Source organism: Hakea prostrata, chromosome 7, assembly GCF_041222555.1.
Source record: "Hakea prostrata isolate BN-2017 chromosome 7, UWA_Hpros_2, whole genome shotgun sequence".
NCBI lineage: Eukaryota > Viridiplantae > Streptophyta > Magnoliopsida > Proteales > Proteaceae > Hakea > Hakea prostrata.
The window spans coordinates 19704617-19732153 of record NC_142606.1 but is presented as its reverse complement, the minus strand read 5'-3'; the positions used below and the strand labels follow the sequence as shown (position 1 = coordinate 19732153).

Below are 27537 nucleotides of genomic sequence, written 5' to 3'. Positions count from 1 at the left end.
ATATTGTAGGCAAGTAATTACTATTAACAGGGGGAAGGTAGAGTAAGTTGTTATGTTTTTGAGTTATTAGGGAAATAAGGGAGAGGGCGATTGCTCTTGGTAGCCGTAGGTATTCCTACTGCTGGTTGTAGGCTATGTTCTGTTTCAGCATTTAATTCAAGTTCGTTATTATTATTACTTCTTTGTGTTGTTCTTCCATTGTTGAGTCACTCTATTTGGGTACTTAACAAAGTGTTTATGCGAACTAAGCAGATGAATTGATACTTGGGAAATGTGTAGATTGTAGATAATAGTTGAGTTTAAGATATATATATATATATATATATATTTAGTTTTGTGTAAATAAAAAATTTGTAGGAAACTTGCCATTCCTTAATCCTGCAAGTCAACCCCTTCGATCTCAGGATGTTGTTGCAATTGCCAGTGCCATAATCAGATGATCTGACACCTTCCAAGTCCAAAACTGAAGTATGCAAGATAAATTGATAAAGCCTGGGTTGTTGACTTGTCACTCTAAAGGAAACTTATTTCATGGATAATAATTTCTGCTGACTTTCTTTTGAATGAGTTGGCAAATGGGGGTGGGTACTCATTTTGTTTTATGTTATTGTCCCATGCTCTGCAATAAAATCCTTTGTCACCTGTCAACTGGAAAAAAGAAAGAACGGAGTCGTTCTTTCCAGTTCCTCGACCTATGCATACGTTATCTTCTTTAGACTGTTCCGATCAGGGAGCCCAAAAAATATTCTGCCCCTTGAATGCTAGTCTTGATGAGTTTAAAATATCCTATGATCCATAATTGTGATGCATATCCTGTTGGGATGTAATAATATTAGTTGGGAGCTTATCTATTCAAAGCTAAAGCTCGAATTCATATTTGTCAATAAGTGCATAGATTTTATTCATATGGAAATGATTCATATGATCCGTATGCTAACCCTGGTCCTTAAGTTCTAGTTCTCAGTGTGAGTCTAAATTTCCTGTGATCCACGTTAGTTCTTTATTCTTCATTAGAAACTCTATGCATGGGTTACGTGATGTTACTGCTGGGGGGGGGGGGGGGGGGGGGGGGGGGGGGGGGGGGGGGGGGGGTTTTTTTGTTAAATGGGGGGGGGGGGTGGAATTGGGGGGCCGGGGGGGGGGATCCATTTACAGGTCTACTTAATTGTACATGTTTCAAACCCTATGGGATGAGTGCAGATTGTAACTATGTCTACTTATGGAAATTTTAGTTATGTATTCTTTGAAAAAAAAGATTTCCATTATGATGTTTAATTTAGTTATCAAGCTACTTTACTTCTTTGCACCTCTATTTGCTTTTGCTGAGCAAATATAACTTCTAATGTCTTTTTTGGTTATTCATCTTACATTTTTGAGTTTGGTTCTCTTTGCAGTTTTATGATGGCCGGTGATGGTGTCAAGGAACGAAACATTGTTCATCAGGTTAGAGAACCCCTTAGACAAATTGTTGCAGTAGCATTATTGGGATTTCAGGTCTAGTAAGTGTTGATTGGTTTATTCTTAAGTTGCCTTTTTCATCTTATTATGATGGGTTTGTGGAATAGAGTTTAGCACTTTACATTAGTGTGTTCGTTATTCAAGCACGCAGGCTGATCCTTGATTTAATCATTGAAGCAAAAGCTAGATTCTGCTAATAGAAAACCATGATTATCAGGTTCATTTGAATATGAATAGCTTTCATAATACAACATCCCAACATCCATCCCTCCTACTCTTTTTAACTACCAAGGATTCAATACATCATGTAATTGAAAGATTCTTATGGGAGCAGGTGCCATTAGACATGCCTAACACGCATGTTCTGGTTTTGTGTGGATTACCCAATATAGGTGACCTAATGGCTGCTACCTGACTACACATACCATTTATCACAGGATTCATGTAGGTTATACCAGGGAGTGGGCAATGATATTCTTATGATCGACCTGTCGTGAAGTGGTGTCCTTGAATAGTGCTTTATTGGAGTTTGTTGTAAGAATAAGAATTGGACAATCAGAGATTTGTGTTTCACTCAAAGCCCCTATTTGATAATTTATAGTTTACAATCAGAGGTAATCCTATATTGAGTAGGAAAAGGAATAAGAGCTTAATACTCACAGCTCCCAATAGGGTATTTATGGTTTACAAATAGAGGCAAAGCTACTCCGAGAAGGAAAAGGAATACAAGCTAAATAGGAAAGCCTGTCTAAAACATAATAGGAAAAGTAACTACATGAAAACATTTCTAAAGGACTCCTATTGTGATTAGGACTTAGGAGAGGGAATTTTTCCCTGTCAGACCAAAGTTCTATAGAGAGAGAACTAGAACCAATGACCGGGTAGTAGCAGCCATCACTGGAGATGGGTGACTCAGTGTAGTGCACTGATCATTACAGGGGGGCAGGACCTAACATCATCGTAGCGGAGAAATGGGATACACAGTTAATGGTTAGAAATCATGCTGGACATAATCAACTATGTTGTTGCCGTGGCTAGAAAAATTGAAAATCACATGGATACCCAATGAGGTCTATTTGCCTGAACTGTTGAACTTTTCTGTGCCTTCCTTTTTTCCCTCTTTCCTTGTGGTGTTTGTCTATTGTGTATGCAATGCCGAATTCTCTTATTTCTTGTATCTTCTTCTGTTGCCAGGAATAGTGATACCTTTGTTTTGCCTTAAATAAAATGCCATTGGTTATTGCTCTATCATAGTATGTTTTTTTTATTATGGATTTTCACTTTCTTGCCTATAACTTTTTGTAGGATTCATCAGGCCTGACTGGATCCATTATGGTTGAAGATGTGATATATGAAAATGACAATGCAGATAGCAGTGGCATTTTTTCATCAAAAGATTTGATGTTCCGCCGTCTTACTTTTGGAAGAAGCATGGGTTTGGTGCAATCAGAAGCTTTGGTAATTAGAGAAGTTTGCCCCGAGAAAGCACTTGCCGAAACAGAGGAGAAGAAAGCCAGCTCCATGTCCAAATCCAAGAAGAAAGCGAGCAAGAGAAGAAATAATTCTCTCAAGTCATTTACTGATGGTATTATTTACAATATGGTCTTTAATTCTTTTAAACTTTCACGATTTGGCAACCGTCTATTCTGGATTTGTGGAGATTATGAAATTTTAATCTGCCTCTACTTATCAAATGTTTTCTCATATATTAATGAAATCCAAGAGGATTTTTTTGTGTCTTGAATGTATTAATCCATTCATCTAATCAACATATGGACTTCTATTTGTTTTTTCCCTATCCAACATCCTCATATGTAGGTCTTTCTTTCTAGAAATGTTTTTGCAATGCTGATGCAGCTTTGGTTCCGAATCTGTTTTTGTACTTCACTACTTATTGAGGTTGAAAGGGTGGCACTGTCACACCCCACCTGATGGTATCAGGCTAATCCGACCAGCTGCGGTGTGATCTGCAGTCACAAGATCGCCGGTCATGAATCAACCATCAATATAATACAATAATCATGAACAAAAGTTTATTACATCCTTTAATTAAATAATGATCTCCATCCCCAAAATGTTATCACAAATCCTTAAAAGAATATCAAAGTCCTAAGGAATCTCTAAGCTCTGTAGGCACAATCCATGCACACGCATGTTCCATGTGGTTCATAAGTCTCAGCAGCTGTCGCATCATACGTCTCTATTGGAGGAAGTATCTCTTGCTTAGTGGATTCTTCATAACCTGTGTACATTTGACGTGAGGTTCCCAAAAATGTGTGTTCCAATCTAAGAACTCGCGAGGAAACAACATGTAAGTGCAGGATTATGGATGTGCGAAATGCAATGAAGTCCTAGGATGGATTCTTGTATGCTAACCATGCTGGTCTCTTTATCTAGGTAAATATGCATTACGATGCACCAATCTCCTCTGGGAAGGTCCACACTCACATTGGTCCCTCATGACTCCTAACTGTCTGTCGGGTGCCCACGATAAAGGTAGGTTACCAGTCTCTCACCATGACCAAGGTTAAAGGTAGGTTACCAGTCTCTCACCATGACCAAGGTTAGGGGTAATAGATCCATCTCATTATATCAGATCATCACAATTGTTGGTCTGAGACTGGCGTGTGTTAGGAAAATACTTAGCCATGCAGTGGTCATCTATTTGTCATATTACTCATGGTCATAATACCTTTTTTCGAGTTTGTTGATCCTAGTGGTTTGATATCCTTTCCATTCTAAGAATGTTGATCCTCACAGCTTTTAACTGTCTGTTGGATGAAATCCCTGCAACCCTATGATCATCTACATATAATACATTGATGGCACTATGTGTACCCTCAGGGCTCTCATTTGTCTGTTGAGTGCCCCACGATCCCAATCTCATACCTAATGCAACCCTAACATGAATGATATGTTGACAGTACTGTGTCTCCTTGTAGCTCTCAACCATTTGTTAGACATCCACCAGTCACCTATTGTTATCACGGGTTGCTACAATACCCTTGCCGAAAGGGTTGTAACATGTATGGGTCCCTAACCATGCATCTAGATGTACAAACATGCACATAACATGCACAATCACAACTACATGAAGTGCAGTAGGTACCAAGGTAATGGCCTAAACCACATTCCCTGCCATATATTTTATAAATATGGATGCAATGTGTCAACTCCCAGCCCAACATGGTTTCAAACATATAATAAATGAAATAAATAAATAAATAAACTACAGAACTTATATATTCCCATGATGCACTCAATGCACGCATGAGCTAAACAACATGCCAATCATAATAGAACATCATAGGCATTTATTTAAAAGTATATGAAAAGCATGAATAGTAAAGCTTAGTTTAGCACATGATGCACGGATGACCTGAACAACATTACAATTTACAATCATAATAGAACATTATAGGCCTTTATTTAGAAGTATATGAAAAGCATGAATAGTAAAGCTTAGTATAGCATATGATTCCCTGACCTGAATGATGTAGTGACATTCCAAAACCTTTAAAACAAACCCAAACTTCACAAGCAAATCACAATCAAATCCTCCACCAACTCACTTGAACTCCTAGAAACATGTTGGTATAATTAGCTTTAACTTTGGGTATTATTCTAGCCAAAAACAGGGACAAACCACAAGACAACAACCAGGTGGTCGGTTTTCTGGGAAGTGACAGGTTGGTTCCCAATCGACCGCTCAAGTTTGTGGATAGAACTCCAGATATGAAATTCAAGCCTTTGATACACGAACCACTGGGGGCCTTAGGCTATTCTTAGGAATGGATTTTGACTTTGTTAAACGTCCCAATACCCACAAATCCAAAACACACAAGCACACAACCTAGATCTAAAAATCTACTCGATCTAGGAGAAGATGATCCTAGTATAGTAAATTCTGCAGTTGGGGTAGATGAAGATCTCATCCCTTGTGTTGGATCTGATTAGAGATGATCGAAAACAAAGGTTCTCTAATCAAATCTAACTTTCCACAGTATACTCATCAAATCAATCCCTCTAAAAATAAAATAATCAGAATGGAGGAGAAGAAATTGATGTTCTTACCTTCAACATCGAGATCAGACGAAGATCCAATCCTTCCACTGCCAACTCCGCCTTTTCTCTCTCTGACATGCTGCCTCTGATTCACTTTAGAATCCTTGGCCATCTAGCAATAAAATAGTCATGAAATTAGGGTCTAAAGCCTTTAAATATAGGCTAGGGATCTATAAAACCCTGAATTTCCCGTACTATCCTGACCAACTAGGTCCCCTGGGTAGCAGGTTGCCAGCCAACTGCCCATGCTACTACTGTCAAGCAACAGAAGGGCCAGTTGCTCCAAGGTGGTTCCAAACATGAGTGCAAGCTTATGGAGAGTTCCTTGATATATACTTGGACTTGTGTATCATCCAACTTCATCTTCTGAAAGTGGTAGTCCACCTTCCCAATCTGTCTGGGTTTGAGTCCAATTTTTTTTATTAAATTCCAATATAGTGGCAAAAACTTGATCTTCACCATCCAATTCCACTGATTTAGATGCTAATGCAATGGTCTCAAGCTGGATGGTCCAAATCTTCCTAGCATTGGATCTTTGGGTCCTCGGGCCTGCAATTAGGGTTTCAGGTTAGGATCCTAGGGAAATTCACAGGTACAATGTTGGGGCTATCTCCAAATGTATTAAGTTGCATTCTGACACGTGAATCACCAAGGAGTATCACAATTTGGCAACCAAATGGTGCTTCTGATCCTCTGCACAACCACTCAGCCTTTTTGTGACTAAATGGGATTGGCTGCATGGATGCTTGCAAAACAGAGTATGGAAAACTGAAGAGTCCATAAGTATAGAAAAGGTAATGATAGGTGAGAAGTGGGGAATGGGGAGTGAAAGTAAAAGGAAAGAGGTATAGCTCGGGAAGTCTGGAAAATCTCCACCAATGGGGTGAATAACACTTCAGAATGAAACTAGAAATTGTTAATAAGCACAATAACATCAACAGAAAGTCATACTCACAATAAGAAAGCTGGGCTTGTTCAAGTTGAGGAAAGGGAGGCAAAATCAGAATTCAGAAAATTGGCCTTTTTCAAATAGAGGAAAGGACTGAAGAAAGCATAAAAGGTGCCTGGGGGGGGGGGAGGGAAAAAAAAAAAAGGATGCGGCCTCAGAATCACCTCCAAAGCCTTGATTAGAATCAGCATCAATCAAACCTATGGAATCACCACAGTAGGGGTTGAAGCTGAATCACCACGGTCGCAAGTTCTGGATCAGCATAGACCAATTGGGTAAAGCCATTTACCTCACTTATAAATTTGTTCAAGGCTGAGACTGTTATATGCTTATATAATGTGCAATAAACTGATGAAAACTAAAATAGAAATAATAGAATTTATATAGTAAACAACAAATTCTGCATGGGTCTTGAATTCGTCATACTTGTGCTTAGGAGTTGGTCCATTACAAATATAAAAGGCTGAGGCCATTTCTCATGGCTCCCTAGGAGCCTAACATTAAGGATAACTTGATCCAATATAGAAGCCATTGAAAATTGATCCAAACCCAAAACAAGCAGCTCTTACTTGCTGGAATTCTGAATCGAATGCACATTATTTCCTCTTTTTGTTTGTATTTGGTTGGCCTTTCTTTTTCTTGTTCTAATGGATGAAATTTGGTTGTTAACAGCTGGTTTTATAAATTCACCCTTCTTTTTTTCCCCCCTTTCTCTTGGTTGACTGCTTTAGAATCCGGAAACAAACTGAAGGTTGACCACAATTATCTGGCTAGTTCTTACCATACCGGGATCATTTCTGGATTTATGTTGATTACACCAAATCTGGAAAGTGCGTCATTGTCTGGAAGATCAGTAAGTCATACTATTGATTTTACTCTTTTACGAATTATCTCTTGTACTAAATAGGTTGACATCATTAAATATATGTATGATTGTGTGGTGACCATTGTAAGAATTGTAGGGGGTCAGGGTAATGAATTCCCACTTACAACTTGGTTACATCAATGATTAGCTTTAGGCCTTTGTTTATTTGCATTTATCATGAATAATTTAACTAGAAACATAGGATTAGATTGGCATCTTGGAACATAGGACCTTAGAATTAATAGATTTTATGAGGAAAAGAAGGATTAATACAGCTTGCATTCATTAGACTAGTTGGAAGGGTAGAAAAGCTAAAGGGTTAGATGAGGTTTAGGTTTTCTTAGATCAAAGGTGGCTCTGATTCCAATTTTGTAAGATTTGAGAAAATCCTGACTTATGTCTGAGTGACATAACAGGGCCTTTATTTATATTAGATACTTACCAACACAGGAACATATCTTCTCAATGTGGGATTATTATAGTGAGAATAATAAGAATAACCATGGTTGTCAAGGCGGCTAGGCAACCAAAGCGGTTGGGGCTCCGCCTAGGCGATTAGGCAACAAAGGGGCCCTAGGTAGCAATAAGCTGACCAAAGTGGTTGGGTTAATTTTTTTCAATAAAACTACTTCTAAATTAATAAATTTCTATTACAAGCTAAACAAACATTCTAGAATCATATCATCCAAAAAAAAAGAAGCATTCAAGGATCATAGTTTTGAAAGATTATCCAAAAAAAGAACACAAACATAAGTTCATCTCATCAAGCATCATAACAGATGACTATGAACTTTATCAAATTATAAGTATGAAAATGAGAGTAGTAATTTTACATTTTTACTTATCTCTATGATAGTGTGGTGCCAAATAAATGCCCTGTCCATCTAATGATTCATTGATTCCCGATTTATTCGTATATGGCTTTGTAGAATAAAATTTGATTGAAAAATAAATCAAGAAATTATTGTGTACAAAATGTAAAAAAAGACTAATTTGGTGTCTAGGTGGCAATAAGGTGCACAAGGCAACGAAGCCGTAGTGATTAAGCAAAAAGCAGTGGCAAATAAGGCGGTTGTACAACCGCCTTACCGCCTAGGCGAATGCATTGAAAACCATGAGAATAACCTAACAAGACAATTCTACCCTTAGTATTAAATTAACTACTACTACTTCTGCCTACAACAGTTGGAAACATTATATTTATAAAACTAATGACAATCTTAGAAACATTCTATTTATAAAACTAATGACAATCTTAGTCACTTTTTAAACATAAACTAATATAATATAAACTCTATTGTTGATAACGATTTCTCTCTAAATCATTTATTTCTCACTATCTGAAAAGAGTTCAAATTATGACATGGATGTAAGCAAATCTAAACTATTTGCAATCCCAGTATTATGGGAACTTAGATTATAATAATGTAGCCTGAAATTTCCCTGTATGTCCAATAGCTTTCCTAAAATAACATAGTACATGTCTACGTGACATCTTTCCCAAATAAAACATATTCTAGACATCCTACTGAACCAGCACTAGGTTGGGACCTGGTTCCTCTTGGTTTGGTTTTTCAAATAGGTTCCACCGGTCCAAGGAAGTTCTGGTGTATCATTTTATTTTGAAGTTCCATGCATACTCATGATGCACATTACATGATTCACAAAGTCGGGTTGTGGTTTCTTGATCACCCCAAATCCAGCCTGAGGTCTGAAGATGCCCTCCCATGTTCGGATAAAGAATGGCCGAGTCAGGAGACCAGTTGGTATGACCTAGGTTCAGCTCAGTGGATTAATTTTAATTTATTAAATCCCATTGCTATTTAATATTTGATTTATGTATTCTAAATCTGAATTCTGCGCTGTATTTTAGGTAAGGACGGTTATAGTTGGTCTTGGAGCTGGTCTTGTTCCTATGTTTCTCCATGGATGCATGCCTTTTCTGGACATACTGGTAATTAGGAGGTTGTATATTATCCATTTGAAACACTCCTATGTACAAACTTACCAACACTAACTTTTATAGGTGGTGGAGTTGGATCCCATGATTCTACATGTAGCAAGGGATTATTTTGGATTCACCGAAGATGAGCATTTGAAGGTTAGTTAGTTGGGTTCGGCATGAGCTATTTCCTCCCAAGGAAACTCACATAAATTTGAAGATGCAATTTTTGCTGGCCAGACCTGATATCTGCATCCATAATCTTGTTATGACTATTTCATCATAATAGGCTAGTCTTGGTGTATCTTTGGTCTGGAAATCAGTGTCTTATCTCTTTTTGGAACCTAAATATGTCCACAAGCACCTACCACATCTTCTAGAATTGAATCATTCACATGCTGTTTGATACTTCCACATTTTAAGTCCAATCCGTGCATCAGTCTGGAGTCTTCCGATCCTTTTAATAATTTATGCAATGAGCTTGACACATATTTGTTCTTGCCTGATCTAGGTACAAGTTGGTGATGGGATCCAGTTTGTGAGAGACGTGGCTGTTAAGCATGGAGATGGAAATAGTTCCCAGTCTCCAGAGGATGGCAAGGAGATTTCCAAAATTGACATACTTATTATTGATGCAGACTCTGATGATCCGAGGTGACTATAGTTTGTTGAGTCTGTGATTTAACTTTTTGAGAAAAAGAATTGGTTCTGATTTGCTGTTTGTTGCTTTCATTCAGCTCTGGATTGACTTGCCCGCCTGTAGATTTTGTGGAAGAATCTTTTCTATTCTCTGTAAAGGAATCCCTCTCTGAAGGTGGTCTCTTTGTTATTAATTTGGTCTCAAGGTCTCCATCTATCAGGGAGATGGTAGTTTCAAGGATGAGGGCGGTAAGAAAATAGTTACTTATTTGCTGGTATCCCAGTTAAATAACAATTTTCCATTTGGTTAGGGATGAAGTTCTGAAATAATTTGTTTTCTTCTGAAAAGTGTTGGAAGGTTAAAAAAGTAAACAAGGAAAGTTTTCAGTGGGTGTAAAAAGAAATAGGTGCAGTGACTTTTTTTGGGGAAAAAATAATGTGGTCACCATGACAAGGGAAAGTAGATGGTTATAAAGTCACTGAAATTTTAGCAGAAACAAGTTATTGGTCATTTTTAGGTATAACCATGGAGGAGAAGGGGAAATTCAAGCCCCACAGGATTCTGCTTTACATCCAATCTGAAGTAGAATTAATATTTGATTCCAAATATCAGGTTCTACTTCTGCTGATGGAACCAGATCTTGCAAGCATCGGGTCCCTTAGAATTTGGGCCTGAGATAAGGCCCAACTGGTGCACCAAGGAGCTGGTCAAATATTCAAAAGAGCAATTTGGTCATTTCCCCATCCCCTTTGAGTACAAAAAAGTTCCAGTTAATTTCAGAATAGTTTTAGGATCCAACATCTTCTTTTTGTTTTTCATCTGGATTAGTGGTCAGAGTCCTTATCTGAGTAGGATTCCTAGTTGGAATCAAATTTGCAAGTAGGATTCCTTCTGGATGTTCATTCTTTATTTTTGCAAGTTACTTTTGATTAGGAGATCTCAAGAAGACTCCTTTCCAGTTTTGTTTTATTAAGTTGTTGAGTTGTAAAGGGAATCCAATCCAAAATGGATTCCCTAGTTTGAGTCCAGTTAAGTTTCCTAGATTGAGTCTTAGTTTGTTTCCCTCAAGTGTAAGGCTATATAAAGCCCCCACCTCATTGTAAGCAATTCCGTTGAGAATAATAAAGAATCAGAGACTTGAAGTTGTGGGAAACTAGCGCACAACTTGGCTTTGAGGTTTTAAGGGTGTTTGATTAAATTCTGCAGTTCTTCCTCCACTTCTACTTCTTCTTCTTTATCTTCTACTTGCCTGCAGCAGCTTTGAAGTTTCATTGAGACCAAGCAACTCAACCAGCCCTTCCCCTCCAAGTAAGTTAAACCCCTATCCAACTTGCCTTCCCTACCCGCATTGCAAGCCTCCCTCTCTCCCTCTTCTTCTCTACAGCAGTAACACCCCTCCCCTATGTAAAACCCTAGAATATCCCTACCCCTTCCCTCTATCACCTTGCCCCCTAGGATTGCACCTATCTCCCTTACCTTTTCCTCCTAAAACTAACTACTGCCCACCTTGTGACCATCTGATATATTAGGCTTGGTGCTGAAAGAGTTGGAGAAATCCAGACTCATGTCTGAAGGACATAGTAGGAGATTTATACTCATAACTTACCAAAAACAGAACAAATCAAATCTTCCCAGTGTGGAAATATTACAAGAAAATAGAAGATCATAAAGAATCCTAGCAAATCTACCCTAAACAAGGAAACCCCAATTATGGAAAGTAAATCTACTAAATCTGTCTTACAACGCTTCCTCTCAAGTTGGAGCATAGATATTTATTATGCCCAACTTGCCAATGATGTTACTGAACATCTTGACACTTAAGCTCTTTTTAAGCACATCAGCCCACTGATTATCTGAGGTAACAAAGGTAATCTGAACCAGCCTGTCTCAACCCTTTTTGTTGATTAATTATTTGTCGATCTCCACATGCTTGGTCCTATCATGCTGTACCAGATTATGAGCTATGCTAATTGCTGACTTGCTGTCTGAATGTAGCTGTATAGGCACCTCTAAATCTGTCCCAAGCTCTTGAAGTAGCTCCTTCTGCCATAGTACCTCATAAATACCATGAGCTAAAGTCCTAAATTCTGCTTTAGCACTGATTCTAGCAATTGCTGCCTGTTTCTTGCTTCTCCATGCTGCAAAATTGCCTCCTACATATGCTTAATAGCCAGATGTAGACCTCCTATCATTTGGACATTCTGCCTATTCTGCATCTGTGTATGCCTTAACCCTAAAGTGTCCATGAGCTGAGATCAAAATGCCTTTCCTTGGAGTAACCTTCAAATACCTCAAGATCCGATATACTACATCCATATGTGAAGAATAGGGATCATGCATATACTAACTAACAAGACTAATTGTAAATGCGATATTCGGTCTGGTGTGTGACAAATAGATTTACTTCTCAACCAACTTTTGGTAGCCTGTCTTCTCAACTATATGCGAAAACAAGCATTAAATAATCAAAAACAACAGCTGAACTTGAACAGAGAAAAGAGAGAAGAAGAAGAGAAGAGAGATGAAGAACTAGTAGAAGAGGCCTGTGATTCTTGCTTTGGTTTTGGGAGTTCAACAGTGGAAAAAGAAGGAGAAGGTTTCTAAAGAAGAGGCGATGGTTGTTGGGTTATTTGCAGGTTCCAAATTTTTTGGATAGCAATGAAGGAAGAGAACGATAGTTCTAGGGATGGTTGCAGCGCTCTAGGATGGGTTTTCTCAATGGAGGAAGAAAATAATGGAAGGAAGGAGGCGATGACTCGGTGAGTTCTCTGCGATGACTTTTTTCTATTGTAGGTTCTTCTTCTAGATTGCAGGGGTCTTTGTGAAAGAAAAAAAAAAAAGGAACAAAAACTTGATGTTTGCAGGTCACGGTGATGAAGGAAAAAAAACCAATGCATCCATCAGTTTTTTTTCTTTCTTTCCTCCCTTTTGGTTTTAGAATATTGTGGTGTTGCTCTGCGATTGAGAGAGGGGGTGAGAAAGTGGCGGAGACGGTGATGGTGCTCGGTAATGGATCAGAGTTGGCTTTGATACCATGTTGGAAGAGTTGGAAAAATCCTGACTTGTGTCTAAAGGACACAACATGAGCTTTATTTATACTAATGTACCAAATACAGAACAAGTCAAATCTTCACACTGTTCACAGTAAAGGAATATTACAAGAAAATAAATGATCATTAAGGATCTTAGTAAATCTACCCTAAACAAGGAAACCCGAAATATGCAAAGTAAATCTACTATATCTGGCTTACAACACATGGAAGCATTGCAATGTTTCCCTGGTATGTTAAATTCTGGAAGCGTTGCAATGTTTCCTTGGTATGTTAAATTCTGGGCATAGGAAGTGCAAGTTAATGTCCATGTGATTATCCCAACCTATGGCTCTGTTGAAACAAGTAACATGATCAGAAGTCAGTGAATTCTATGAGGAAGAAATTCTGTTGCATCTCAAGCTGGTGAGTTCTGTTGAAGAAACTGACTGAATCATACAAAAATACTTAATTGTGACTGAACAGGAAAATTCTAACTGGTACATTAGTAGATCAAGAGGAGGATTACATGAAGGGAGAAGAAGGGAGTGGAGGAGAAAAAGGGATAAAAACAGAAGCTGTTCAATTAGGGTATTTTATACCTTTATAAATTATAATAAAGAGGGGAAAAAATCAAGAAGAAGAGGAGAGAGAGATATAACTCTATGTTGCAATGAAACTCAGCTCTTGATTCAGTATATAGTGAGATATAACTCTACTAAACGGTATAAATAAATAAAATTGCTATTCACATGGAAAGTATCCATGAATACTGTGTTCATTACTCTGTTTTCATGGACAGTTTTGTGAACTCCTTTTTGATGACTTCTCACACTCCCCCGCTTCTTGAAGCTTAGCATTGCCCAGCTTGTTACAAATATGATCGATTTCACCATTCTGGAGCTCCTTAGTGAGAACATCTGTGAGTTGTCTTCCTATGCAAATGAGACTAAGTGACAAAGATGGGAAGATACTGGAGAAAAAAGCTGGGTATACTAACAGCTAATTACAAGAAATTCATTGGATTACTCATGCCCCTGAAATATGAGAAGCAATACAACTTTAACTGATATTTGGACTGCCAAAAACATAACAAGATCATTAACAACCCCCCCCCCCCCCCCCCCCCCCAAAAAAAAAAAAAAAAAAAACAACTACTATTGTTAAAAACCTGGGTAATTATTTGATCATATGTGGACTGTCATTCTTTTTATGTGTCGCCTTTGTTTCTTACTTGTGTGTCTGACTTTTTCCAGGTCTTCAGTCACCTCTATTCCCTTCAGCTTGAGGAAGAAGTAAATGAGGTTCTCTTTGCCCTTTCCATGGAGACATGTGTCGAGGAGGAATTCCACCCTGAAGCTGCTTCTCAACTTCAGAAACTCTTAAAATTTACTCACCCAGAAAGAGTTCTGAGTATAATTGATACAGCAAAGAACATCAAATGTTTGAAGTAGGGTGAAGTGGCAACAAATTGAGTTTCTGCATGGTGAAATCTTCTTAGAGCCGGTAGTTCAGACTCTGGAATTTGTTCACCAAGGGTTTATGGATCACAATTGCGAGCACATCGTTCCTGACTGTAGGGATTTGGGTCTTTTTCTTTTGCTGGTTGTTTTCCTTTTTGGGGATTTTGCCGGGGGGGGGGGGGGTGTTAGAGGCAGCAGAACAGAGGGAATGTGCTGCGCCCCCATATTGAAGATGTAAATTTTGCCAGGATAATGATTCTTCTGTTTGGCTACGGAAGAGGCAACAGGCTCTTCCACGGATATTGTGGCATGCATTTTGAAGTGAGGAGTTAGTGAAAAATCAGCTTCAGGGTCATTTGGTGGTATTCTCTGGCATTTTCTGTTTTCTTGAATTAGTTCAGTATGTTGAATGCTGATTAATGGCCCCAATTGCTTCATCCAATCATGTCCAAAAACACGACAAAATACCATTCGGAGTGTCCTGCAATCAAGTTTCTGTTTGGTTTCTAGGATCCATTTTCAAATACATTTCACTTGAGAATTTATTTTCGTTTCTTTAATCAACCAAAAAATTTGGCTTCCTGTAAAATATTTATTTTACATGTTCCTTGCAATCAAACCAGAGGGATGATGGTGGTAGGCACCCTAGCTACTAAGAGGAGCAACTTCAGAGAGTTGCCTAACAGATTACTTGATATACATGCTTAATTGAAATGATTTTTCCCTCTCCAATTCGTTGACCATACCAAGTCCCTCTAACCTTGTATGGGTTAGAAGCAAAATATTTGCACTACCCATGCCCGAAAACCTATCCAAGGTGGGATTCACCCTTGCCTTATGAGGTTAGAAAGAAGGTTGGATTCAACTTGGGAAAACATCCTCTGTTGTGCGCAGCATTGCTCATATATACCAAATGGTTAGCTGAGAAAATAAAGCATATACAAGATTATTGAGGATTCTTAAAATTTAAAATTGAGCTTTTAATTTTAGCCTTCTATTTGATACAAAAAGTGCATTGCTGAGGACAATAGAGAGATATGCACAACAGAAGATTTTATTTTTCATAGAAAATTGAAAAAAAACAAGATTCATTCATTTATCCATAGAATTTAGTATGTGTGTCTCACATCATCAAAGACTATTTCCAAAGATATTTCTAAACCAAGAAGCTCTATGTGTAATTTACATGTTTTAGGGAAAAAAAAAATTTACATGTCTTGCAAAACCCTATTTGAGCTGACTCACCTGTGGACTATTATGCGATCTTGATTCTAATTAAGTCTCCAGATTTAGCAAGAGAGCAGAGGGTAATTTAGGTTGGATTTGGATTTATTTTAGGTTAAATATTTGTCTGTAAGTGCGATTTTAAGTTCCATTAATTTTTTGGGTGGAATTTTTAAGGTCAATTTTATATCATATTATATAGGTAATACCTTCTCCGGCATGTAGGTGATTTTCACATTATAAACCCAGATGATTTATGTTAATCTATATTCTTGTGGAATTAGTCTTAGGATCTCCTGACAGACTGTTATAAAGCATTGACGAGGTTTTTTCTTTTTGGCGTGAAATGTTTAACCTGAGTTAAGCTGAGCGATTTTGAATTGTAGAAAGTTAGAAGAAGCTGAGAACACGTTTAACAATAGTTTTTCAAGATCTAGTATGGTTCATGGTCGGTTTGAATTCAGTTTTTGTGGGTTAAACTCCATTCGGTTTGATTTTGACCACAATTTCAGCCTAAACTCAACACTAATTTTTCTTTTGGTCCAAAAAAGCTCAACTCTAATTGAATAGATTGAAGTGCTAACTTTTCAATTCCGAAAAAGGAAAAAAAAAAGAAGAAAAATTCTAACTTTTCAATTCAGAGTTTTACCATATTTTCCCAATTCGATTCAATTTAAATTTAAACGGCGGGTTTTGGTTCGATTTATGTTTTCGGTTTAACTAACACCAGCAATGTTTACTGCGTTCTCTGAGGGTGACTAGTGAAACGAGGGAGAGCTAGATTATGGGGTTTGAAAGGTCAAACGTAGATATTATCGGTTGTTCTGGTCAATGGCTGCGAAGGGTACTCTTTTCTCTTGTTGGTTCTTCCAATTATAAAGTTCGAGAGAAGGAAAGAAGTTGAATTGTCAAAATCTTTTTCTGAGTTTGTGAAGGCGGCACAGGAGAAAAGTGGAATCATCTGAACGAATTGTTGGCTGCCATTTCTGGGTTTAGTTTCAAGCTTGGCGCAAACATAATGGCAGTAAGTTTTTACCTTATTTGATCTTGTTTTAGTCAAAAGGGGGTCTTTCCTGCAGGTGTCTCCCTCTTCTCTTTTGTAATTTTATGTTTTTGTTGATTGTGGAGATGAACTGCAATGATTTGTTTGGATTCTGTATTCTCTTTTTGGTAAAGAAGCGCTTCTCATGGTTTGTTTGACTATGTTTCTTGGGCTATATTACCTTTTGAAAATGAAAATATTTAGAAAGATTTTGGGGGTTGCTTAATCCGGGTGTTATATTTTTATTGAATTTGAGTGTTGGCAGGGAATATAGATCGGTTTTGGTCCATTTCATAATTCACATCCTTTTTAACCCGGAAGAGCAAGGATATTGGATATTTAGGTGTTACCAATGGCTAGATAAGGAAAAAGTTGCTCTGATTGCTTGGGCATCTGAGTTTAGATTTTTTTCAAAGCCTTTCTGCTAGTTTGCCATTTTCTGGTGGACTTCCCTTGGGGGATTAACTAGAAAAGGAGTTTTTGTTTTGTAGCTTGACTTGAATAAGTTCGTTTTAAATTTTAAATTTTTGGTTTGGGGTGGAGGAGGGTTAGGCTCAGCTGAAAAATGTTCAAGGTGTTTCTGGTCTTGTGTTTCTCGTTACCCATTGGGTTTCTAATGTTTGCATCAGTTGGAATTTTATTTGGGATGAGACATCCATTCGATCCTCATCCAGTAGAGATGGTGGTTAATACTTTGGGTACTTTTGTCTGTTTGATAGGAGGTAGTTCAAAAACATGCTCTGTCAGGTAGATTATTGGTTGGGGGATGAAAATGGGATTTTCATTGATTGATTGAATCTTCATTTTATGGAACTCCACCAACTTGCATTAATAGAAACTTCTATAGATGGGTTGCTGCCACTAAAACCCCTTGATAACTTCACCAATCTTGAATTCAGCTTTTGTTGATGATCAGAAGTTTAATGTTCCATGAATAAAAAATTGTCCTCACTTTGTTTTTAATTTCCATGTTTCCGGAATAAACCATTTAGATTTCTGATTGCTTGTTTTCAGTAGATAAAGAATTCTAATTATAGTCATTGAAAAAGAAGAACCATAATTTTTTTCTAAATTATGCAAGGGTGGAGGAAAGGTGGGTGTAGGATGTTTATGGCGGGAACCATTGGACCAGTGTCTACCATGTCAGTAGCATATTCAAATGCTTTCATCATGGGGAAGAAGAAGAAGAGTGTGAGGTTTTGGAATGAATTATATTTTATTTCCTTCAAGAGAAGTTTCGTAATGGCATATCCTATGATGGCAGTTAATATGAGTGATGGGAGTGACAACAAACTATTAGACGTTGATGGATAGTGTGATGTGGTTATCATGGGAAGTTCCATGATGCTCTGCAATTTTCTTAACATTATGGGTTAGGACTTCGGACTTCGGAGTTGATACATAGTTACAATGTGTGAGCATAAAAGGTTGGGGGGACCCAGTTTATGCCATCCATGCTTTTATGATTTGTTTCCATGGGGGTCTATTTATACCATAAATATGTTGTGTAGCAGTAGTTACCTTCAATTTTGTCTGTTCATTTTTTAAGCTTTAAACATTCAGGATACTGGTGTTGAGAGGATAACATGTGTGTTCTTTGAGAATTTCTACAGAGGCTATGTTTGATATGTTGAATTGAAGTTGGACTACTGCTTGATAAGGTTACAGGTGATTCTACTGTGTGCTTTATCAAACCAGTTATGAAGCCCAGTGGAACCTTGTGGTTTGACGTGTTGGATTGAGTTTGTGGATGTGCTCCACTGGACAGACCCCATTGAACCTGAAAATCCTTTGGTTCTGTGAGACCTATTTCATGATGGCTATTGATTGTTGTTTTTCCTATCATGTACCCTACGAAAGTTGTGTAAAATCTAAATCTAATCACTTTTAGTGAATGCACTCAAAAACTCACTGGATGTGTTGTGCTATTATGAAGTTAATATTCTTCTAGGATGGCATAATCTAGTCATGGCATCCATACATATATCCAACCCAGATGGAAAGTGGATTCCCATTTTCCTGTTTCTGACCTTATTTTCTGTATATATCTTTTAGGCCCCTAGAATTCTATGCATCTGTTAAGAAGGGTTGCAACAATTGAAATACAACTATAAGTTGCTTTATGTGGAGAAGGAGGCCCGATTTTGTGTTTTCTAGCCAGATTTGACTGATGGGTTGTGAATGGTGAAAATTATCAAAGGATCCCCAACCAAGGATGTGCAGGATACTCATGGTCTGCTGGTATAACCATTCATCAAGATGAATATAAATGGAAGTAAAGATGAGCTTAAGGCAATCATTTGCAGCTAGTTTCCACACTTACCCACCCATTATACATATAGAGACACCTGAGATGACACCTCCCAAACTCCCCCCCTTCCTCCAATTTGTTTTGATGTTAACAAAAATAGTTGTTGCATAATTTGTTTTGTAACAAAATGGTCATTTTTATTATAAATTTGGCATTATTAATTTATTATTATTGATTAGTAATATATGACCACAGACGACAGATGCATTCTTCGAATGACTTTTCTGCATTCAGTATGTTTGTCTATGGTGTGCTGCTTAAGCCTGAGTGCATCATGATGATTTTTTTCTTTGGGTTAAAATAATGAGGGTCAAATTTTTCTGGCAGAAACGTTCTCATGTTCCTAAGTTTGGCAATTGGGAGAGTGAAAATGATATCCCTTACACAGCCTACTTTGAGAAGGCAAGCAAAAGCAGGAATGGTGCAAAGATGATAAATCCAAATGACCCCAAAGAAAAGGCGTTTTTTGATGATAAACCCCCTGTTCGAACAGCTGCAACAAAGAATAGACCTGAAAATGGTGCAAGTGTGATAACAGGAGCAGCAAGGTCGAACCAAGACCGCCAATCAAGGAAGGGAGATAATAACCACAAGCGATCAACTGATTCTTCAGCCCGCAATGATAATGTAATACAGAAAACTGGCACTGATTCACCTCTTCAATATAATGGCGACTCCAGAAAGACTGGCCAGCAAAATGGTGGTTCAAGCACTGATCAGTCACCAATCCATCCACACCAAGTGCGAGTTTCAGGCAAGGGCCGTGGGGTTTCCACACCCTCCTCAGAAAGAAAAGGTTCATCTGAACATAACCTTGGCTTAGGTTCTTCCACCCCTGGAAGATCACGGCAGCGACCATCAACCCGAGCAGATGAAACTGTAAGTTCTATAATATTTACTGTCAATGCACTGCCATGTCTCTCTCTTTTTCCAACCTTTTTCTATAAGAATGATGCTCTGAACTCTCTTGTGGCAGCGGGATAGAGGAGCTGCTGTACCAAAATTTGGTGCCTGGAATGAAGACCCAGGATCAGCTGGCGGTTATACTCAAGCCTTCAATAAAGTGAGGGAGGAGAAGCAGGGTGGGTCACAAAGGGGGCGAGTCACGCCAGCTGAGTCAAGTCACAATGGTCATCAGCAGAATAATAATGATGACTCTAAAGTATGTCATTCCCTTCTATCCATGTTTCTAGTTTTATTTGGATTGTTGATTTGTAGATCTTACTGAACTTGATTCTTTTCTTGTGCATTTCCAGGCCGTTTGCTGCTTTGCATGGGGAAGAAAATGATGTTTTTTTTGGTCACTGATTGAATGTAAGCATATTTGGACCTGTAAGTAGTGAGGGCTGTCTGTAGAGTTTACATGTGTATTCTTTCACCATACGGGCTTCTATTTATGTCTCTGTGTGTGTTTTGATGAATATGAAGTTCTTACAGGTTCCATTTGTTCTTGTGAAATCGATTTTTAATCTAAACTAAAATTTCCACTGTTTGGTTTATAAGTTGGAAATATTTTTGGTGGGGATTTTATACATTACCATACGTTTCAAGATGCAGAGCTCTGGTAAATACATGCCAGATTTATAGGTAAAACTTCCTTTCATAGCTAGAGATTAGGATATTCTCAACATGCTCAACGTTCTTCCAGTCCTCAAAAACCAGATGTGTGTGTTGCAACAACATAGAATCCTAGCTGATCAAAGAAAAGCACAGGAGAGGCCCTAAAGAGGCCAAGAACAGCGAAGGGAGAGAATTCGAAGACAATTGGAAGGCCTTGATGAGCCCAACAATGGCTATCAAGATTTTGGTCAATTCTACCTTTTTAAAAACCATTGATCTGAATGTCCTTCTATTCTTTTTACCCAGTTAAGGAAGGTGCATGCTAGGACTATCTATAGATGTGTTTTTCAGAGGATTTGCTGTTTATTTAGAAGAAAGAAAGAAAGACAGAAAGAGGGGGAGAGAGGAAGGAGTACAGAAGAAACAACCTCTCCACCTAAACATATTAACTGATGAAACAAGTTTTTTTTTTATGTTGATAAGGGTTATGAAACAATTTAAATTTGATTTCTTACCCAATTCAAGCTCAGAAGCCATGTAATGAAAACTCAAAATAGATTACCATGTAATGCAGTTCTCCCTGAATCCTGTTTTCCTGTTCTCCATTGTTGAAGCTCACTGAGGACTATTATTACTCAAGAAATAACTTATGGACCGGTAGAGTAACAAAGCCTTGTGAAGACAAATTATTGAATTAAAGGCAACATTAAGATGTTTCTCCTTCTCCTGTCCTGGTAACCGAAAATATAAAGAAGTCATAATTCCTTGGTTTCCTTCTGTTGCCCAATTTAACAAATCCAGAACATCTTGTATGCTTGCAAATTACAAAAATTACAGTTAAATTTCTGAAAACTCCTTTTGTTGGTATCATACCACACCCTCCAAGGGATTAAATGATAACTTGAATTCTCATAAAATCATAAATAAAAATGCTCCCAAATATTTGGGATATGGACAGAAAAATTATTGTTCAAAAGATCTAATTCTTGATGAGACTAAGTTGATTAAAATACATATTGATGTCGGTAATAATTTAAAACTAATTTCATTTCTGACCATTGTCATCCAGAAAATATAATTTGTGTTATTAGAAACATGAAAACCGACAAAGATTGTCCTTTCCCATCTAAATGCAGTTCTTCTTAAAACTTGTTGCTTTATCATTCACCATTGTTGAAGCCCGATGAAGAAATTATTAGTGAAAAATAACTGTAGGGCCACCAAGGTAACGAATGCCACATCAAATAATTTTTCTATAAATAAAAAAGATTAAATAGAGAGAGAATCATACTCCCTTCTACATTGAGGACAGCCATCACTCCATTATGTAACGGTCTGTTTGGTTATATGAATCCAGAGATTTGGATTCACAAATGGGAGATTTAGAAAAGTATGTTTTTATAAGGCAAACAAAAATACATGATATGCATATATGTGCAATGATCCTAGTTGCTGTCACCTCCCTTTTTGTAGTAATATTGGTGATACTCTGCCCATTCATACAGTTGATGGGAAAGAAGAGGGTCTTTTTTTTTTCTTTCTAAATGTGAATCTGTAAGCTTCTCCTTCCAGTATCCATCTTTCTTTGTTCTTTTGAAATCTCAGAATGGACTTTTTAATTTCTGAGATCTATGATGATAAGAGAGGGAGCTTAATATCACTGATCACATTGAAGCAGATTATGTATGATAGGATATGATCAAATAGATCAACCTGGTTGGAGAGAAAATTTTGAGTTTTTCACTTCTAAGGGAGATTGCAAGATCTCTATTGTAGCATTCTTCCATGCCATTACATCATAAAACATCTTCTTACTTTGGGATTTAGTACTATAGAGTATTGACATGTTATAATCCCATTAGATCTTTGTGTTATCTAAATCTGATTTTGTTTCTGTTCTTATCTTTGTTGGTGTTTTTTTCTAACAAGTACACTCAAACCTCTTTGTTACTAACCTTTTCCACAACAGATCATCTTTGAAATATAGATAATACTGTTTAATTGAAAAGAAGAGAAGGTATACAAGATAATCCAAACAGAATTACAACAACAGTTCCTTTTTAACGGCTTGCCCATGAATGGGAAAGACAACACAAAAAAAAAATGATATTATTCCTAACAAGGAAATTAAAAAGAAATTATTCAGCTAGAAAAGCACCCATCTTCTTGAACTCTTTAGAAGATAGCACTACACCTGCCAGTTTAAGAAACTTTCTTGAGTTTACTCATACCATGAGATGACAAGAAGCTTCTATTTTTTTAAGGAAGTGATCACTTACAAAGTTCAATAACCCTTTTCTTTTTGGGTTATATTCTTTCCCGCTGCTAAGTATCAGCTACAAGGTAAATGTCCCTGATCAAATGTAGCTCTTTGACCACATCACTGATGTCCATTCGATCCCATGGTGACTCAACTGAGCAAGCAACACCAACTTTAATAACTGAATTAAGGCATTCTCGAACACTTTCCTTCATGCATCTTTGACTTCTAGTGATTTCAGCCGTAGTGTCAATTGCCTCTTCATTATCTTCTTCCATGTGGACAAGCGATGGATCAACGACAGTCATCACATCATCCTGCAATGCCATATTAGTCCAGAAATGAAGATTAATGTTATCCTTAAATATTTCATCAGTAGGTCGTTTCCCAGTGAACGTCTCTAACAACAAAATGCCATAACTGTAGACATCACCATGCGTCGATACATCAGCACCTGTACCATACTCTGCAATACACATAACCTAATGGGTAAATACTTTTTTGAGATCATCAAGAATATGAGAAAATCCTATTGGTTATTACTTTAAGATAAACATGACATAGGAGGAGCATGTCTTCTTCTTACTCCACTGAACTCAAAGGTAAAGTTGAGCATAAACATGCATGAAATTTCATAGGTTCTATATGGTTGAGGTGGAAATAAAAGGCAGAAAAAAGTCAAATGAAAAAAAGGATGACATCTTTCTCACCTCACTTGATAACTGTTAGAGACATTTTTACCTCTTCTTTAGGAAGATACCAAATATATTATAACATGTATGTGAAATGATAATCATGCCTTAAGATTTGAAGTGGAATATATGAGACAAATAAATGGAGTCATCTTATGAATTCACAAAAGAAGAGAAAAAGATTCATAGGGATGGTACATTACCTGGTGCGGTATATCCAATAGATCCTTTTATTATGATTGAGCTAGATTGACTTTGAGATCTTCCTGTGGCTCCTGAAAGAATTTTTGATATGCCAAAATCACCCAAATGTGCCGTCAAATTATCATCAAGAAGAATATTGTTTGGCTTTAGATCACAATGGATAATGTGCATATGACAATGGTGGTGAAGATAATCCAATGCTGTGGCTATATCAATCACAACATTCAATCTTTGAATGAGGTTTAAATGTCTTTGTTTGTCATCCACTCCACTTGGATGTGGATATAGCCATTCCTCCAGATTCCCATTAGGCATAAACTCATATACTAAAGCCATAAATTCATTTCCTTCAAAATCTATGCTTGAGCAACTGGTTAGGATCTTGACAAGATTACGATGCCGTATATTTCTGAGGGCTTCACATTCAGCTATGAAACTCTTAGATGCACCCCTTTGTTCAATTTTGAAGACCTTAACTGCAACAATTGTTTCTCCATGATTAAGAATACCTCTATATACAGAACCAAAACTCCCCCTTCCAATCAAATTCCTTGATGAGAAACCATCAGTAGCCTTAAGGAGTTGAGCATAAGATATCTTAAAATGATGATCCCCCACAAGAGGTGTCATGGATTCTTTCCTATTTTTCCTTCTTCGATGAATGACGAGAAATAATATTGTAAAAATCAAAGATAGAAAAGATCCACAACCACATACGATGATTATCAACTTAAGAACTTGTGGCTTACTATCTTTTTTGGACTTTTGGATCTGACATGCTTGCAAATGAAGTTCTGGTATACCACCACAAAGCTTATTGTTTCCAAAAATTGAAAATGCACTCAAGTTTCCAAAGACTCCTTCTGTTGGAACTTCACCTTCCAAATTATTAAGTGACAAATTTAATTTTTGGAAAAACTTGAGTGTTGTCAAATATTTTGGGATAAAACCAGACAAGTTGTTGTTTGAAATATCTAATTCTTCAAGACCTCTTAAAGAACTCAGAGAGAATGGTATAGACCCTTGAAGTAAGTTTCTCCTCATGTAAAGGTGTTGTAGGTTCGTACAAGCTCCAAGGGTTTGAGGAATTTCACCAGACAACATGTTGTCTTGAACTTCTAAGATTTCAAGATTGACCAATGCACCCACTTCCGAAGGTAGAGAACCAAAGAAATGATTTTTGGCCAAGTAAAGTTCTAGAAGCGTGGAAATATAAAATATTTCTGTAGGGATGATACCACTGAAATTATTTTTGGAGAGGTCCAAACGTAACAAACTTTTGCATTTCCCAAGACTTGAAGGTATTTTTCCATGCAAATGATTATCATCTAAACTGAGATCATTTAATACCGTTAAATTTCCAAGAGAAGAAGGGATTGACCCCGTAAATCTATTCCCATCTAAATAAAGTCCAAAAAGTGCTTCATATCTTCCTAATGATGTTGGAATACTGCCTTCTAGCAAGTTTTCACTTAGGTCCAAACGCTGTAAGCCTGCAAGGTTTTCCATCCCTTCTGGGATTCCTCCAGATATTTGGGTCTTAAGTATTACAAGCACTCTCAGTTGAGTTGACAAGTTTGCTATGGAGTTGGGGAGCGCTCCACCAAATGGATTGTCACCAAGCGACAAATATTGTAAATTAGTACAATTGGTCATTGTGTTGACAAAACTCAGGTCATCACTCTCTCCACGTCCCAAATGATTCTCCGCTAATTGGGAATGAACCAGTTTTGATAAGCCTCTGAAATCAATTCTCACTTTCCCAACAAAATTATTTTCACTAACATCAAGGTTTCTGAGTTGCGATAGATTGGAAATTGAAACTGGAAGTGATCCATGAAATTGGTTTCCATAAATTGTAAACGACGATAGATTTGGTAAACTGTATCCTAAAGTTGGTGGAAGACTCCCATGAAGTTGATTATCTGGAAGATAGAGAATATGAAGAGAAGAACGATTATATAGGGAAGGAGGTATTATACCTGTTAACTTATTTCCACCAAACTGGAATCCCCATAATCTTGGTATTTGGCCAATGGCATCTGGAATACTTCCACTGAATCCATTCACATGTGCAGAAACGAGTAGAAGTGATGAAAGATTCACGAAGGAAGTTGGAATCGGCCCACTTAACTCGTTGTCACTGATCACAAGGAGTTGAAGCCTTGACAAGGAGCCAATATCTATCGGAATTTTCCCTGCAAGATTGTTCGTATGCAAATCGATTGCTATAAGGTTGGAACAACTTGATATGTTGGGTGGGATTTTCCCTTCAAGAGAATTGTTGTAGAGAGATAAATATTGAAGCCTGAATAGAAAGCTTATCTGATGAGGGATTTCACCGTGTAAGTGGTTATTTGCAAGGAAAATTTCCCGAAGGAAGCTGAGGTTACCTATTTCCGGTGCCATGGATCCTTCCAGTTCATAGGACGATAAGTGCAACTCTCTAACCCTGCTTGGATGCCGTCGGCCACCGCATCTAATGCCTTGCCACTTGCAGTAGGGGACGGAGTCATTCCAAGAGCTCAAAACATGAAAGGGATCATGGGTTATGCGAGCCTTGAAGGCAAGCAAAGCTAGCCGATCGCCATCTGTTCCGTTGAGGAGAGATGATGATGATGATAATTGTGCAGCCAAGGCCAAGCTCAAGCTCATGCTCACGCTCATGATGAAGCTGCTGCACCAGAGAATATTAATGAGAATTCCGACACTAATCCAATAGAACGGAAACAACAACCGCCCATTATAACCCATCATATATCACTACTGCTCAAATTAATGGCAATTAAGATCTAAGAGTGAGTTGCAGATTCATATGGAGTGAAGGGAGCTGCATAGATATAAATTATCAGAGCCGATAGATGAGCTTTCAATCCCAACTTATTCTATCATTATTGATTGCGATGGAATCCAAAAACGTCAGAAATGGTTGGCTGGTTTTGGTCCTTTCTGCAGGGAAGAAATTTAAAAAATTTCCTACTTCCTACTTCCTACTTTTGGCGTGAAAGCGATTGGATTCGATTGGATTTGGCCCATGCATGATGAGGCACTTTGAGGTCATCTTTATTTGTTTATTACTGCCCTGTGATGTCTCTCAGAGAATCTTCCAAACGTATAAACTCAAGAAGAATTACTAAATGATCAGAAACAGCAAAGTCATTGATCTTAGGAGACACTTTTGAGGTCTTCTTTATTTGTCTATAGCCCATTATCCCAAGTGGCCAAGTGGGTCTCAGCTTTTTAAAAACTCAAAAGAAAAAGAGAGGAAAAAAACAAGTGTAGAGAGAAGACACAGCACGGAAACGGATTTTGATTTACAGCAGCCTCTTCATTCTGTGTGCTCAAACCTTTTCTCTAATACTACTTGTGCAATGAAAAGGGGACCTTCAAATCAATGAGATACATGTGTACATATAATAAAGACAGGAAAACATTGAAATGCTTCTTCAAGTTGGTTGAGAGGTCGATTTAGATCACCACAAAAAATGTCAGAGCAAGCAACATCAAGTTCACTTGGGATAAGATTTAAGGGTTTAAATGTGTTTCAATCTCGACATGTAAATACTTTTGTAATTCATCCAACCTTTATTTCTAAAACTGGGGATTGTTTTGGCTTTTTTTCTTTGCTGGTTTCTTTATTTCAAACTTAAAACAAGAAAAATCCATTCTTCCTCTATTCTACTGTTGGCCTCTCCACCTAAATGTTGGTCTCTCCTCCTTCAGGTCTCCTCTTAATTTATTAATTTTTTTTGTTATTCTTCCTTTATTTTAATTGTGATATGTCATATGTAGTTCTTATTATTTACTTGTTGAATTAATCATCCATATGATAG

General features: G+C 37.5%; 3 protein-coding genes across 5 annotated transcripts in view; 2 read left to right on the top strand and 1 right to left on the bottom strand.

Annotated features, from left to right (window-relative positions):
* Nucleotides 1–15651, top strand: part of LOC149010383 (S-adenosyl-L-methionine-dependent methyltransferases superfamily protein) — a 50945-nt gene extending 35294 nt beyond the window's left edge. The window contains exons 9-16 of the mRNA XM_089163217.1: nt 1395–1443; nt 2764–3043; nt 7204–7325; nt 9211–9291; nt 9364–9438; nt 9791–9933; nt 10017–10167; nt 14205–15651. Coding sequence (XP_089019343.1) covers nt 1395–1443; nt 2764–3043; nt 7204–7325; nt 9211–9291; nt 9364–9438; nt 9791–9933; nt 10017–10167; nt 14205–14402 — 1099 coding nt within the window. The 3' untranslated portion in view covers nt 14403–15651. The remainder of the gene's footprint in view (nt 1–1394; nt 1444–2763; nt 3044–7203; nt 7326–9210; nt 9292–9363; nt 9439–9790; nt 9934–10016; nt 10168–14204) is intronic.
* Nucleotides 15652–16229: 578 nt separating this feature from the next.
* Nucleotides 16230–20928, top strand: LOC149010382 (RPM1-interacting protein 4-like). Its single transcript, XM_089161379.1, has 4 exons — nt 16230–16659; nt 19316–19867; nt 19965–20150; nt 20245–20928. Exons 1-4 carry the CDS (start codon nt 16654–16656, stop codon nt 20275–20277), a joined length of 777 nt encoding a protein of 258 aa, XP_089017505.1. The 5' UTR covers nt 16230–16653; the 3' UTR covers nt 20278–20928.
* A 950-nt stretch (nt 20929–21878) lies between these two features.
* Nucleotides 21879–26562, bottom strand: LOC149010381 (receptor kinase-like protein Xa21). 3 transcript variants are annotated; one of them, XM_089161377.1, is made up of 3 exons: nt 26098–26562; nt 23704–25902; nt 21879–23274 (listed from the first exon to the last, which is right to left on the bottom strand). In XM_089161377.1, the coding sequence occupies exons 1-3, from the start codon at nt 26459–26461 to the stop codon at nt 22874–22876; spliced, it is 2964 nt and encodes a 987-aa protein (XP_089017503.1). In that variant the 5' UTR covers nt 26462–26562; the 3' UTR covers nt 21879–22873. The 3 variants fall into 3 exon arrangements, with proteins under 3 accessions (XP_089017503.1, XP_089017502.1, XP_089017504.1); XM_089161378.1 differs by having other exon boundaries at nt 21883–23274; nt 23704–24180; nt 25687–26557; XM_089161376.1 differs by having other exon boundaries at nt 21880–23274; nt 23704–26561.
* Between the last annotated feature and the right edge of the window lie 975 nt (nt 26563–27537).